Genomic DNA, 15783 nt, shown 5'->3' with positions numbered 1-15783 from the left:
TCCATTGCACGATGTACCAAAATGTCCATTCACCAGTTGATGGATTTCTGGGTTATTTTCAACCTTGGGTGATTATGAATAAAGCTGTTATAAGCATTTAATAAGTAAGGGTCATTTTTCGTAAATGGATGGCCAAGTGTTCCAGTACCATTTTTTTGAAATGACTATCCCTTCTCCATTGAATTATCTTGGTATCGTTCCTAAAAATCAATTAACTTTATATCTGTCGGTCTGTTTCTGAACCTGTATTGTCTTCCACTGACCTATATCTCTCCTTACACCAATGCTACACTGTCTTGATTACTGTAGTTTTATAGTAAATCTTGAAGTAAATTAAGCCTTCTAAATTTTTCTTTTCCAAAGTCATTTTGGCTATTCTAGATCCTGTGCTTTTCAACATAAAAGTTAAAATCAGCCTGTCAATTTCTACAAAAAAACTCTGTTGGGATGTTGATTGAAATGGCATTGATTCTATAGATCACTTTGGGGAGAACTTACATCTTAACAATATTAAGTCTTCTGATCAATGAAACTTGGTAGCTCTCCATTTATTTAGGTCTTCTTTAATTTCTTTCATCAATGTTTTGCATTTTTATTGTCAAAATCTAGAACATTTTGCTAGATTTATCCCGAGATATTTCGAGTTTGTGGATACTATTATGTGATGTATTTTACTTCAATTTCAATTGTTCATCGTTACCATACAGAAATACAACTGGTTTTAATACAGAAACCTGGTATTCTATGACTTTTTAAAGTTTATTAGTTTACTAGTTCTAATACCTTTTTGATTCTTTGAGATTTTCTATGTAGACACTATATCATATAAAATACAGACAGTTTTAAGTTCTTCCTTTCCAAATTGAATGTCTTTTATTTCTTTCTCTTGCCTTACTAAACTGACCAGGACTTCCAGTACAATATTGATCAGAAGTGGTAAGATTGGACATCCTGGACTTGCTCCCAATCTTAAGTGGAAAACGTTCAGTCTTTCACCATTAAATAGGAGATGTTTCTTGTAGGTTTTTCATAGATGCCATTTAAACAGGTGGAGGGACTTTTCTTCTGGTTTGCTGAGAATTTTTATCACTAATGGGTGTTTAATTTTGTCCAATATTTTTTCTACATCTATTGGGATGATATGTTTTTTCTTTTTGATTCTGTTAATATTGTTGATTACAATGATTGATTTCAAATGTTACACCAACTCTGCATTCTTGGAATGAGTCCCACTTGATTACAGTGTATATCTTTTTAATCTACTGCTGGGTTTAATTCACTAAAGTATTGTTAAGAATTTTCATGTCTCTGTTCATGGGGGATATCGGTCTGTAGTTTTACTTTCCTGTAATGTTTTGCTCGGGTTTTGGAGTGTCCATAGAATATTTTCTCATTTTTTTACTTTTAACTTACCTGTGTGTTTGAATTTAAAGTCAGTTTCCTGAGGGGAGTATTTAGTTGGGTCTTGCTTTTCTATCCACTCTTACAATCTCTGCCTTTTAATTGTTTACATGATTTATTATTAATATGATTATTGATATGGTTGAATTTAAATCTCTCATCTTGTTCCCTTTTTCTTCTTTTCCTGCCTTCTTTTGTATTATTTTTTATGATCCCATTTTATCTCTATAACTAGCTTTTTAATTACGCCTCTTTTATTTTCTAGTGGTTGTTTTAGAGTTTACATATGTAACTTATCATAGTTAATCTTCAAATAATATTATACCCTTTCATGTAGAGTCTAAGGCTATCACAGTTGATCCAGGTAGTGGCATTGTTGTTATCTTTACCCTCAGCGCACCACAGACTCCAAATTCTTTCACTGTCGAGCTGCCACCCCCTTGTGCCTAGTGTGGGGTTGTACTGCCGAGCTGGAAGATGCTTCTCAGTGTTGCTGCTCTGCTTTAGCAGTCACTGCACACCTGCACTGCAGAGGGGGTCTCTTTCACACTCTGGCACCTCTCCCAGCTGCAGACTGCTGTTGCTTGTTATTCAGAGGCTTACTTGGGGGCCGGGTTGGTTCTTGGTCCCCTGGTCTTAGGCAGGGTCTGAGTGCCCACTCTTGGAGGAGACGGTCTGAAGAGTTGTGAGCCTTTCTGTCCCTCCCACCTGTGGCAGCTGAACCCTGCCAGGTATCTGTGGTGGTTCTCGGGCAGGAAGGGTTTTTCTGTCCCTTTCCCAATGGTACAGACCTCTGTTTTGTGTTGGTTCAGGATCCTGGACCCAAGGGCGTTTATGGCCCTTTCCTTGGTGGAAGATGGTTTTGCTTCTACCCTTCTCCTGGAAGCAGCACTTTCTGCCTGGCTCCTGTGGGAGGGAAGGAAGATTCTCTAACCTCCTCCTGAAGCAGAAAGGCGTGTTTGCCTCTACCCTTCCCCCAGAGGCCCTGGGGATGAGAGCACTATTGTCCTGTCCCCAGGGATTTAAGGTTTCTGCTTCAGATGAGAACTGTGTCTGGGGAAGCAGCAGGCTTTTGTGTCTGTTCCCCAGCAGCAGTCACCTCTCAGGCCTGCATGAGAGTTGAGGGGGGGGAGGTCTCTTGAGTCTTCTGCCCTGACCAACTTCTCTTCTGAGTACCTGGTGGAGATCCACAGAGAAGGGTTTGCAAGTGAGAACTCCCCTTGTGCTTGGAGCTCCTGGTTATTCTAGACTGATATGCTAGCCCATGCTTGGACTGCAGGCAGTTCAAAAAATTTTTGTTATTTCTTCTGATTTGCTTCACCGGCAGCCACCTCTTCCTCTCACGTTCTGTCAAAGGTGAACAGTTTGTGTGCCTCATCTCTCCTGGGAGGGGCTTGTCACACTTCGGGATTAAGTTCTACTGATTTCCTGGTAAACTCAGCTCTCTGATAGATTTGGAAAGTTATGATCTTTGTGGGCTATCTGGATTTTTCTTGTTGGGATGGGAGTGACACGCTCTTACAGCTTTCTACATCCTAAGTGGAAAAAGAACTTAGGCTTATATTTTCTGTCTTTGCTTTTTTATTTCCTTTTTTAAAATAATTCTTATTATATATTTTACAAAAATATTGCTCTGTGATGGATCGGAACAAACAATAAAACTGGTCCTTCACCACAAACAGTGTGGAAAGCACTGTTCCAGTGCACAAAGTAGGTATGGTTATGACAAGACTGTCCAACCTCCGGATGCCATAAGTGAACTGTTTAGCTACACGAACATTTCTTTTGAAACTGATGACATACCTGCGGATAGCACAAAAGGTTCATACTAACTCCCACTTAGCAGAGGGTAAGACAATAGGTGTGGTTAAAATATTCTCACTCCTAATGATGTATTAGTAGCCCATCATCTAGTACTGCTAATTTCCTTCCTTTATAAAATAAGATTCTTAGCATTTATCCCAAGTTTCTCTGATCTAAGGATTAATTATCCAGGAAACTTTCAAAATGTCCATATTTCCTCTGTAAAAGGCATATCAAAATAAACCATATCACTATAAGATTCTACCAACCAGGAAAGGTGCTAATTAAATGGAGACATAATGAGAAGAGAAAGTAGCCTTGAAGACACTTAGTAAAGTATATCTCTCATTTCCCCTGATAAACAGTTCAGAAGCAATACAGAAGCAATAATTATTTTAAAGTATGTTCTCTCATAACACGTCCATTAAGGACTCACCACTCTGCTGCTCTTTTGTCTATCCTTCCCAACAAAATAGCGAACACATAAGGACAGTGTTGTATTCATCTCTGTACCTCTCAGTGTCTAGCACAGTGCCTGGCATATAGCAGCTCCAAATGAATACATATGGAGTGAAATGAACAGATTGGATAATGGTTTTGCCTAATTTTTTCTTGTATCTTTTTCCTCTGGGCTATATCCTGCTCTTACCTGCCCCCGTCTTCCTTTTTGGTGAGTGTATATAAATAGATCTCACAGAATCTATACACACCAGTATCTGTCTGGCTCCCAAGCACCCACTACTGTTTGAAGACTCTGCTAGCAGCCCTATCTGCCTGATCAGCTGGCCTCACACCTGTAACAGAAGCATTAGGGCTGAGATAGTTCTAGCTCTGTCCTTTGTTTGGATGACCTGGCCTGCGTGATGGTCAGCCTTTGTAGCCAGATAAGCTTCCCATAACCACCTCAGGGCCTGGGTATATGGATTTCTACCCGAACCTGCCTCTTTATCCTCTTCATTGGTCATGTGTACAGGGACTCATACACCTCAACCCCTGAGCCTCCTTGAGTCACAACAGGTACTTCATCTTATGCTAACATATATTATTATTTAGTTTTTCATATGCTGTGATCAACCTTCCATTAGGATATATAGGGAGAATGCCATTGAAAGCAGAAATAATGTTTTTTTCCTTTTTGAGTCTAACAAAACTCCTAACACAGTAATATGCCCAGAGTAGACGCACAATTACTGATTGAGAGAATGAGCTGAATCCTATATTGAAAGCTCTTCATAAGTCCCCTCCATGAATTAAGTCAACTAACATTTATACTTTAGTTTTCCCAACAACTCATTTTTACTTCCTCACACACCTCCATGGGAAAACTAATGTGTGTCTTAAAGGGTAATAACTTAATACCTAAGAGGACCAAACATACTTAGCAGTTCAATAAGGTTCACATCTTTCCATAATCATACACTAACTAATCTTACTATTCTCATAGATTTTGAAGAAAAGAAACTCTTACCCAGCCTTAGCAACACTTATGGTTTGTTGCTCCATTGCTTCATGGATACTGGTTCTGTCATGTTCTTTGAGGCTATTAAACTCATCGATACAGCAGAGGCCTGCATCTGCAAGGACTAAGGCCCCAGCCTCCAAATTCCATTCTCCTGAGTCTTTTACAGCAGTCACCGTCAGACCTAAGGAAACAAGTGAGCCATGTCAGCTTTTATTTTCAAAAGCATTTCTTATATCTATGAAGGGAAATAAATACCTACATTTTAAAGGGAAGGACATAGAGTCAAGGGCTTTATTTCTAGTCTACCAAGAACAGATAGCATCAGGACAACTATCCAGTCACTGGAAGGTCTCAGAAGATCCTATGTTCTGAAAATCTAATATGTGTTATTGAGTATTTTGTGGCAAAACAGAATTTCCCAAATTTTCTGTCTCTCCTTGGCAGGTCATCCTCACTGAGTGGTCTAAACTTTGAGAGGGAGCAAGCAGCTCTCCAGGGATCTTATGACAAGTGGTTCTGTACTATACCCTGTTTACAGAGAAGGGGCCAAGAGAAAATTGATATTACAATCCAGTGATGAAAATGAAAAATTTGCTCCCAGTCACAGTGTGAGGGAGAGGATTCCCTTCATATTTCTTTTCTGATTTTGATTCATCCTTTATACCAGTGAATAAAGCAGTGTGGTCAAAAGCAAAGGCTCTGAAGTCACCTAGACTCGGATTTGAATCCTGGATCTGTCATTCTGGCTGTCATATTGTAGGCAAGTTTCCTAATATACCCAGGCCTCAGTTTATTCATCTGTAAAAGGGGATAACAATAGAAAATATTTCACAAATTCTTGATATTCAAATAGAATATAAATGAAGCTCTTTAAAAGGTATATGATACATAATGAGTACTTATAATAACTATTGTTGATAAAAATTGATAAACCTCTGGCTAGACTGATCAAGGTAAAATATGAGGAGACACAAGTTACCAATATCAGAAATGAAAGAGGGAACACCACTATAGACCCCATAGACACTGAACCAATACTAAGGAAATACAATGAAAAACTCTATGTGCTAAGTTTGATAACTTAGATGAAATGGTCAAATTCTTTGAAATATATAAACTACCAAAGTTTATCTAAAAAGGAATAGATAACGTGCACAATCCTATATCTACTTTGAAAACTGACTATGTAGTTAAAAACCTTGCAACACAGAAATCTACAGGTTGGGATGACTTCATGGTGAATTCTACCAAATATTTATGGAAGAAATAATACCAATTCTATACTAAATTTTCAAAAATATAGAAAAACAAGGAACATTTCCGAACTCATTTAGTGAAGCCAGCATTATGATACCAAAAAACAGATCAAGATATATTAAAAGAAAATCACAGATCAGTATCCCTCATACACATAGATGCAAAAATCCTCGAAAAATAAAAGCAAATCAAACAATACATAAAATGCTAACAGATCATAACTAAGTAGGGTTTAATTAGGAATACAAGGCTAATTGAGCATTCAACACTTAATTAATGCAATTCACCATATCAACAAACTAAGGAAGAAAAAGCAAATGACCACCTCGATAGATACAGAAAAAACATTTGAAGAAACTCAACAATCATTCCTGATTAAAAAAACTCTCAGAAAATTAGGAATAGAGGGAACTTCTTCTATCTGATAAAGGGTATTTACAAAAATCCTACAGCTAATATACTTCATGATAAAAGTCTGAATGTTTACCCCCATACACACCCTCACCCCCTGCAAGATCAGAACAAGGCAAGGAGATCTGCTCTCATCACTCTTATTAAAAATCATCCTGGAGGTTCTAGCCAGTGAAGTAAAGCAAGGAAAAAAATAAACAACACACAGATTGAAAAGAAACAAAAATTGTTTATATTTGCAGACAATATGATTATGCAGAAAATTACAAATAATTTACAAAAAAGCTACTAGAACTAATAAGTGAGTGTAGCAAGATTGCAGGATGTAAGTCAACATACAAAAATCAATCATATTTCTATATATTAGAAAACAATTAGAAATTGCAATTTAAAAATAATACATTTATAATAGCACCCAAAAATATGAAACACTTGAGTATAAATCTTAAAGATGTGAAAGATGTATATGAAAAACTACAAAACATTGATAAAGGAAATCAAGGAAGACAATCAAATTAAGAGATATTCTATGTTCATGGAATCAATTGAAAAACTCAATATTTTTAAGATGTTTTCCCAAATTGTGCTATAATTCTCCCCAAACTGTTCTACAGATTCAATGTAATGCCAAACAAAATCCTCATGGGATTTGTCTTTTTATAGAAATTGACAAGGTGATTCTAAAATTTATATGGAGAAGCAAAGAAAATAGAAGAGTCAAACCAAAAAACAAAGTAGGAGGTCGCACATGACCTGATTTCCAGATTTACTACAAAGCTACAGTAATCAATTCAGTGTGGTATTGGAGAAAGGGCATAGACAGAATAGAACAGAAGAGAGTCCAAAAATTGGCCCACACATATATGGTCAAGTAAATTTTGCTAAAAATGCAAAAGCAATTCAATGGAGAAAGGATAATCTGTTCCACAAATGGTGCTGGAATAACTGGATATCCTTACGCAAAAAGAAAAAAAATCATTCTTGATCCGTATCTCACATCTGATACAAAAATTAACTCATAATGAATTAAAGACCTAAATGAAAAATGTAAAACTTATAGAAGAAAACATAGGAGGAAAGCTATGTAAGTTCTTCTGGTTTCTGGTCCAGCATTTCGGGAGCTTAGAAGTTGCCACTCCATCCTAACAACAAGTAAAAACCTGAATAAACTGAAAAATCAACAATTCTTCTAAGATCCATCAGAGAAATGAAGTCACTGCAAACCACTGCCCCCAAAATTCAAAAGACATAAAGGCAGAGAATCACAACTTACCAGAGCAGAAACCTCCACGGGAACCAGTACAGGGATAGGAAAACCTGAACTGTAATTGACAAACTGCTGGAGGCTCAGTGTGGACAACTCTGAAAATTAAAATCTCCAGAGGAACCCAGTTGCAGGGGGGTCCCCATACTTGTGAGTCTTACTTATAGGAGCTCTACCAGATTCTCACATTGAATATCAACAATTTTTCTCTGACACTGTAAGGAGAGAGATGGAAAGTCTAAGGAAGAATCAAAAAGAAATTCTAGAGACCAAAAACACTGTGAAAGAAATGAAGGATGCTTTGATGGGCTCATTAGTAGACTGGACATGGGTGAGGAAAGAATCTCTGAGAGTCTCTGAGAGTAAGGATAGTCAATAGAAACTTGCAAAACTGAAAAGCCATGGAAAATAACAGAACAGAATATGTATCCAAGAACTGTGGAACAACTACAAAAGGTGTAACTTACATGTAATGTATGTAATGGGAATACCAGAAGAGAGAGAGAAGGAGGGGAGCAATATTTAAAGCAATAATGACTGAAAAATTCCCCAAATTAATATCAGACAATAAACCACAGATCCAGAAAACTCAGAGAACATACATCAGGAAAAATGCTCAGCAAAACTACACCTAGGCATATCATATTTAAACTTCAGAAAATCAAAGATCAAGAAAAAATCCTGAAAGAAGCTGGAGGAAACACCACCTTACCCACAGAAGGGCAAAGATGAGAATTATATCCAACTCCTCCTCAGAATATTTTAATACAATCTTAAAGATACGTTAAAGCAAGAATAGCATTCACAAGTGAAGATATAATCACGCTAGGTTCCACACTGGTTAGATAATTTCTAGAGCAGGAGGCAGCAAACTGTGATCTGTGGGCAAAATTTGGGCTGGCCACCTGTTTTGTAAAAATAGTTTTTTTGGAACACAGTCATGCTCATCATTTACATATTGTCTATGGCTGTTTTCACACTACAATGGCAGAGTTAAGTAGTTGTGACAGACACTGAATGGCCCTCAAAATCTAAAATATTTATATCTGGCTCTTTACAGAAAAAGGTTGCTGACTCCTGCTCTCGAGTGTTAATCTCTACTATGAGACATCAAACTTTAAAAGAAATACTAATAAAAAAAGAAGGGTAAACAGATAATGAAGGACATGGAAATAATACCATTTAAAGAATAGTTTATAGAATGGGGTATGATTAGCCTGAAAGAAAGATCTAGAGAAGAGAAAGTAATTTTTGTGTATTTAGAGAACTATCCTACGGAAGAGGAATTAGACAAATTTGGGGCAGCTCCAAAAGAAATAACTGAGACCAACACATAGAATTTTATAGGGAGCTGCTGGAAACCATGAGGTGTTTAAAAGGAATGGGCTACTTTACAAAGTCGTGAACTTTTCATCAAGGTAACTATTTAAGCAAAAGTGGAAGTCCACTTGAAGAGAGAGTGTAAAAAGGAATTCATGCAATGAATAGGTGGCTGGACAAAAGAGAAATTAGAAAACACTGAGATGAAAGAAAATGCAGACACAAGATACCACAACTTACAGGATGCAGCTAAAGCAGTGCTTAGAGAACACAGAGCAATAAATGCCTACATCAAAAAAGAAGAAAGATCTCAAACCAGTAATCTCTGCTTCCACCTTAAGACACCGGAAAAAAAGAGCAAATTAAACCCAAAGCAAACAGAAGGAAGGAAATAAATATTACAGCAGAAACTACTGAAATAGAGAATATAAAAATAATAGAGAAAATTAATGAAACCAAAAATTGACAAACTTTTAGCTAGATTGACCAAACCAAAAAGAGAGAAGAATAAAATTCTTCAAAATCAAAATCAATCAGGAATCAAAGATGGGACATTATTACTGACTTTACAGAAATACAAAGGATTGTAAGAGAACACAGTGAATAACTGTATGTCAACTGATTAGTTAACTTAGATGAAATAGATAAAATTCTAAAAAGACAATACCAAAACTGAATCAAGAAGAAAAAAAATCTGAACAGACCTACAAGAAGTAAAGAAATTAAATTAGTTATTTAAAAACTACCCACAAAGAAAAATACACACACACATAGCTTCACTGGTGAATTCTACCAAACATTTAAAGAATCAAATACCAGTTCTTCAAAAACTCTTCTTTAGAAATAGAAGAGGAGGGAACCCTTCCTAATTCATTCTATGAGAACAGTATCACCCACCTTCCAAAAATCAGAGAAAGACACCACAAGAAACTAAAGACTAATATCTCTTACGACTATAGATGCAAAAATCTTCAACAATACCCTAGCAAACCAAATCCAGCAATATAAAACAAAGATTATACACCATGACCAAGTGGGATTCATCTCAGGTACGCAAGATGGGTGTAACATCTGGAAATCAATTAATGTACTATCCCCATATTAACAGAATAAGGGACAAAAGGCACATGATCATATCAACAGAGGCAGGAAAAGCATTTGACAAAATTCAACACTCCTTCATGAAAAAACACTCAACAGACTAGGAACAAAAGAGAACTTCTTCAACCTGATACAAAAAACCCTGAGCTAACGTGATTCTTAATGGTATAAGACCGAATGTTTTCCTGCTAAGATCAGAAACAAGACAAGGATGTTCGCTCTCACTACTTCTATTCAGCATTGTACTGGAGGTTCTGGGAAGGGCAATTAGGCAAAAAATGAAGTAACAGGCATCCAGAAGGGAAAGGGAGAAGTAAAACTATCCCTATTTGTAGACGGCATGATCTTGCATATAGAAAATCCTAAGGAATCCACTAAAAATCTTGTTACAACTACTAAACAAGTTCAGCAAGGTTGAAAGATACAAAATCATATGTTTAAAGTTGACTTCAAGATAGAACAGGTTATGAGAGACAAAGAGAGGCAATATATAATGAGAAAAGGGACATTCCATCAGGAAGACATATCACTTATAAATATATATGCACCCAAAACAGGAGCACCAAAGTACGTGAAGCAACTACTCTCAAACCTAAAAGGAGATATTAACAACAACACAATAATAGTAGGGGATCTTTTTGTGTGTGTCTGTGTGTGTTTTTTATTGTGAAATTTTTGTTGTACATTATTGTTTACCAGTCACCATATAAATGCATCCCTCCACCCCTTGTGCCCATTTCCCACCCCTTTTGCCCCTGGTAACCACCAATCAGTTCTATGTGTCTGTGTGTTGGTTTATCTTCCACATACGAGTGAAATCATAAACTGTCTGTCTTTCTCTTTCTGGCTTATTTCACTTAACATAATACCCTCCAGGACCATCCATGTTGTTGCAAATGGGACGATTTTGCCTTTTTTAGGGCTGAGTAGTATTCCAGGGCATATATATACCACATCTTTTTTATCCAATCATCAGTTGAGGGACACTTGGGTTGCTTCCATATCTTGGCTACAGTGAATCATGCTGCAATGAACATAGGGGTGCATAAGCCAGTTTGGATTGTTGATTTCAGGTTCGTTGGGTAGATACCCAGTAGTGGGATAGCTGGATCAAAAGGTGCTTCTATTTTTAATTTTTTGAGGAATCTCCATACTGTTTTCCATAGAGGCTGCACCAGTTTGCATTCCCAATAGTAGGGGATCTTAACACCCCACTTACATCAATGGATAGATCACCCAGACAGAAAGTCAATAAGGAAATAATGGACTTAAATGAAAAACTTGACGAGATGGACTTAACAGATATATATAGAGCACTCCATCCAAACACAGCAGATTATACATTCTTATCAAGCGCGCATGGAACAGTCTCAAGAATAGACCATATGTTGGTAAACAAGGCACGCCTCTATAAATTTAAGAAGACTGAAATCATAACAAGCATCTTTTCCAACCATAATGTCATGAAGCTAGAAATCAACTACAAGAAAAAAACTGGGAAAGTGACAAAGATGTGGAAACTAAACAACATGCTCCTGAACAACCAATGGATCACTGATGAAATTAAAGGAGAAATCAAAACATACCTGGAGACAAATGAAAATGAAAATACACCATACCAGCTCATATGGGATACAGCAAAAGTGGTCCTGAGACGGAAATTCACAGCAATACAGGACCACCTTAACAAACAAGAAAAAGCCCAGATAAGCAACCTCAAACTACGCCTAATAGAATTAGAAAAAGAAGAAGAAACAAAGCCTCAAATCAGCAGAAGGAGGGAAATAATAAAAGTCAGAGCAGAAATAAATGAAATCGAAAATAAAAAAACAGTAGAAAGGATCAATGAAACAAAGACCTGGTTCTTTGAGATGATAAACAAAATTGACAAACCTTTAGCCAGACTCATCAAGAAAAAGAGAGAGAAGACTCAAATAAACAAAATTAGAAATGAAAAAGGAGGAATTACATCAGATACCTCAGAAATACAAAGGATTATAAGAGAATACTATGGAAAACTATATGCCAACAAATTGGACAATCTAGAAGAAATAGATAAATTCTTAGACTCATACAACCTCCCAAAACTGAATCAAGAAGAAATAGAGAATCTGAACAGACCAATCCAAGTAAAGAGATTGAAAGAGTAATTGAAAACCTCCCCAAAAATAAAAAGTCCAGGACTAGATGGCTTCTCTGGAGAATTCTACCAAACATCCAAAGAAGATTTAATACCTACGCTTCTCAAACTATTCCAAAAAATAGAGGGAGATGGAACACTTCCCAACACATTCTATGAGGCCAACATCATCCTGATACCAAAGCCCGAGAAGGACAATACTAAGAAGGAAAACTACAGACCAATATCCCTGATGAACATAGATGCAAAAATCTTGAAGAAAATATTGGCAAACCGAATATAGCAAAACATTAAAAAGATCTTACACCATTATCAAATGGGATTTATACCAGAGACACAGGGATGGTTGAACATATGCAAATCAATCAATGTGATATACCACATTAATAAAACAAGGAATAAAAACCACATGATCATCTCAATAGATGCAGAGAAGGCATCTGACAAGATCCAACATCTATTTATGATAAAATGGGTATAGAAGGAAAGTACCTTAACATAATAAAGGCCATATATTACAAACTCATAGCTAACATCATACTCAATGGGGAAAAACTGAAAGTCATCCCTCTGAAAAGAGGAACAAGACAAGGGTGTCCACTCTTACTCCTCTTATTCAACACAGTACTGGAGGTTCTGGCCAGAGCAATTAGGCAATAAAAGGGAATAAAAGGAATACAAATAAGCAACGAAGAAGTGAAACACTCGCTGTCTGCAGATGACATAATCTTCTATATAGAAAACCCTAAAGAATCCACTGGAAAACTATTAGAAATAATCAATAACTACAGCAAAGTTGCACGGTACAAAAATCAGCTTACAGAAATCAGTTGCATTTCTATACACCAACAACGAACTAACAGAAAGAGAACTCAAGAAGAAAATCCCATTTACAACTGCAACAAAAAGAATAATATATCTAGGAATAAATTTAACCAAGGAGGTGAAGGGCCTTTACAATGAAAACTATAAGACATTATTGAGTGAAATCAATGATGACATAAAGAAATGGAAAAATATTCCATGCACATGGATTGGAAGAATAAACATAGTTAAAATGTCTATACTACCTAAAGCAATCTACAGATTCAATGCACTCCCAATCAGAATCCCAAGGACATTCTTCACGGAAATAGAACAAAGAATACAAAAATTCATATGGGGCAATAAAAGACCTTGAATAGCTAAAGCAATCCTGAGAAAAAAGAACAAAGCTGGAGGCATCACAATCCCTGACTTCAAAAGATATTACAAAGAGACAGTAATCAAAACAGCACGGTACTGGTACAAAAACAGACACACAGATCAATGGAATAGAATTGAAAGCCCAGAAATAAAACCTCACATCTATGGGCAGCTAATCTTCGACAAAGGAGCTAAGAACATACAATGAAGAAAGGAAAGTCTCTTCAATAAATGGTGCTGGGAAAACTGGACAGCCACTTGCAAAAGAATGAAAGTAGACCATCTTCTGTCGCCATACACAAAAATTAACTCAAAATGGATCAAAGACCTGAAGGTGAGACCTGAAAGTATAAAACTCCTGGAAGAAAATACAGGCAGTACACTATTTGTCATCAGTCATAAAGGGATCTTTTCGAATTCCATGTATAATTGGACAAGGGAAACAAAAGAAAAAATAAACAAGTGGGACTTCATCAGATTAAAGAGCTTCTACAAGGCAAATGAAACCAGGATCAAAATGAAGAGGCAACCCACCAGCTGGGAAAAGATATTTGCAAACCATATATCCAACAAGGGATTAATCTCCATAATATATAAAGAACTCACACAACTGAACAACAAAAAAACAAACAACCCGATCAAAAAGTGGGCAGAGGAAATGAACAGACACTTCTCCAAAGAAGATATACAGATGGCAATAGGCACATGAAAAGATGTTATACATCACTAATCATCAGGGAAATGTAATAAAAACTACACTAAGATGTCATCTTACACCCGTTTGAATTGCTATAATCACCAAGACAAAAAACAACAAATGCTGGAGAGGCTGTGGAGAAACGGGAACCCTAATTCATTGCTGGTGGGAATGCAAACTGGCACAGCCTCTATGGAAAACTGTATAGAAATTCCTCAAAAAATTAAAAATAGGAATACCTTATGATCCATCTATCCCACTACTGGGTATCTATCCAACAAACCTGAAATCAACAATCCAAAGAGGCTTATGCACCCCTGTGTTCATTGCAGCATTATTCACTACAGCCAAGACATGGAAGCAACCCAAGTGTTCCTCGACTGATGAGTGGATAAAGAAGATGTGTAATATATATATAATGGAATATATTCAGCCATAAAAAAAGACAAAACTGTCCCATTTGCAACAACAGCAACATGGAAAGTATACTGTTAAGCGAAATAAGCCAGAAAGAGAAAGACAAACACCGCATGATTTCACTCATAAGTGGAAGATAAACTAACACACGGACAGAGAGAACTGACTGGCGGTTACCAGGGGCAAGGAGGGTGGGGGATGGGCACCAGGGGTGAACGGATACATTTATATGGTGACTAACAAACAATAATGTACAACAAAAATTTCACAATAAAGAAAAAAATCAGTCATATGTCTATACACTTGCAATGAAGAATACAAAAATATAATTAAGAAAATAATTCCATTTATAATAGCATCAAAAAGAATAAAATACTTAGAATAAATTTAAAAAAAGAAGTACAAAACTTATACTCTGAAAACTACAAAACATTGTTGAAAGAAATTAAAAATGACAACTAAATGAAAAGACATTCCATGTTCACTGACTGGAAGACTTAACATCGTTAAGATGGCAATATTCTCCCAAGAGATCTACAGATTCGATGCAATCCCTATCAAAACCTCAGTTGGCTTCTTTGCAAAAATTGACAAAGTGATCCTAAAATTCATAAGGAAATTCAAGGAATCCTGAATAGCCAACACAATCTTGAAAACACCCAAAGTTGGAGGACTCACACTTCTGATGTCAAAATTTACTACAAAGCTCCAATAATCAAGAAAATGTGGTAACAGCATAAGGATACAGAACAACAGAACAGAATTGATTATCTAGAAATAAACCTATACATTTACGGTCAATTCATTTTTGATAAGGGTTCCAAGACAATTCATTGGGGAAAGAATAGTCTTTTCAAAAGATGCTGCTGGGCAACTGGACATCTACATGCAAAAATATAAATCTGGACCTCTACTTCACACTGGATAATAATTCAAACTGGATCAAAGACTTAAATGTAAGGTGCTAAGAGTATAAAACGCTTACAGGAAAACAGACATAAATCTTCATGGCCCTTGATAAGGCAATGTTTTTGAGAAATGACACCAAAAGCACAAGCAAAAAAAGACAAAAATAGATAAATTGGACTTCATCAAAATTAAAAGCTTTTGTGCTGCAAATGATATCCCCGAGAAGAGGAAAAGATAACCTGCAGAATGGGAGAAAATTTTTCCAAGCCTGATAAACACAAGTCTCTGATAAAAGACTTGTATTTAGAATATATAAAGAACTCTTAAAACTCAATAATAAAAGGACAAATAACCCAAGAGATCTGAATAGATATTTCTCCACAGAAGATATACAAAGGGCCAATAAGCAAATGAAA

General features: G+C 36.4%; 1 protein-coding gene across 3 annotated transcripts in view; it reads right to left on the bottom strand.

Annotated features, from left to right (window-relative positions):
- The window catches only part of MCM9 (minichromosome maintenance 9 homologous recombination repair factor), an 86520-nt gene that overhangs the window by 27468 nt on the left and 43269 nt on the right, over positions 1–15783 (bottom strand). For all 3 annotated transcript variants that reach the window (XM_058566378.1, XM_058566379.1, XM_058566380.1), the window contains exon 8: positions 4673–4847. In XM_058566378.1, the coding sequence (XP_058422361.1) occupies positions 4673–4847 (175 nt within the window). The remainder of the gene's footprint in view (positions 1–4672; positions 4848–15783) is intronic.

Source organism: Diceros bicornis, chromosome 23 (genome assembly GCF_020826845.1).
Source record: "Diceros bicornis minor isolate mBicDic1 chromosome 23, mDicBic1.mat.cur, whole genome shotgun sequence".
NCBI classification, from domain to species: Eukaryota; Metazoa; Chordata; class Mammalia; order Perissodactyla; family Rhinocerotidae; genus Diceros; species Diceros bicornis.
Note: the sequence above shows the minus strand (reverse complement) of the source record. Positions and strands in the feature narration are given on the sequence as shown.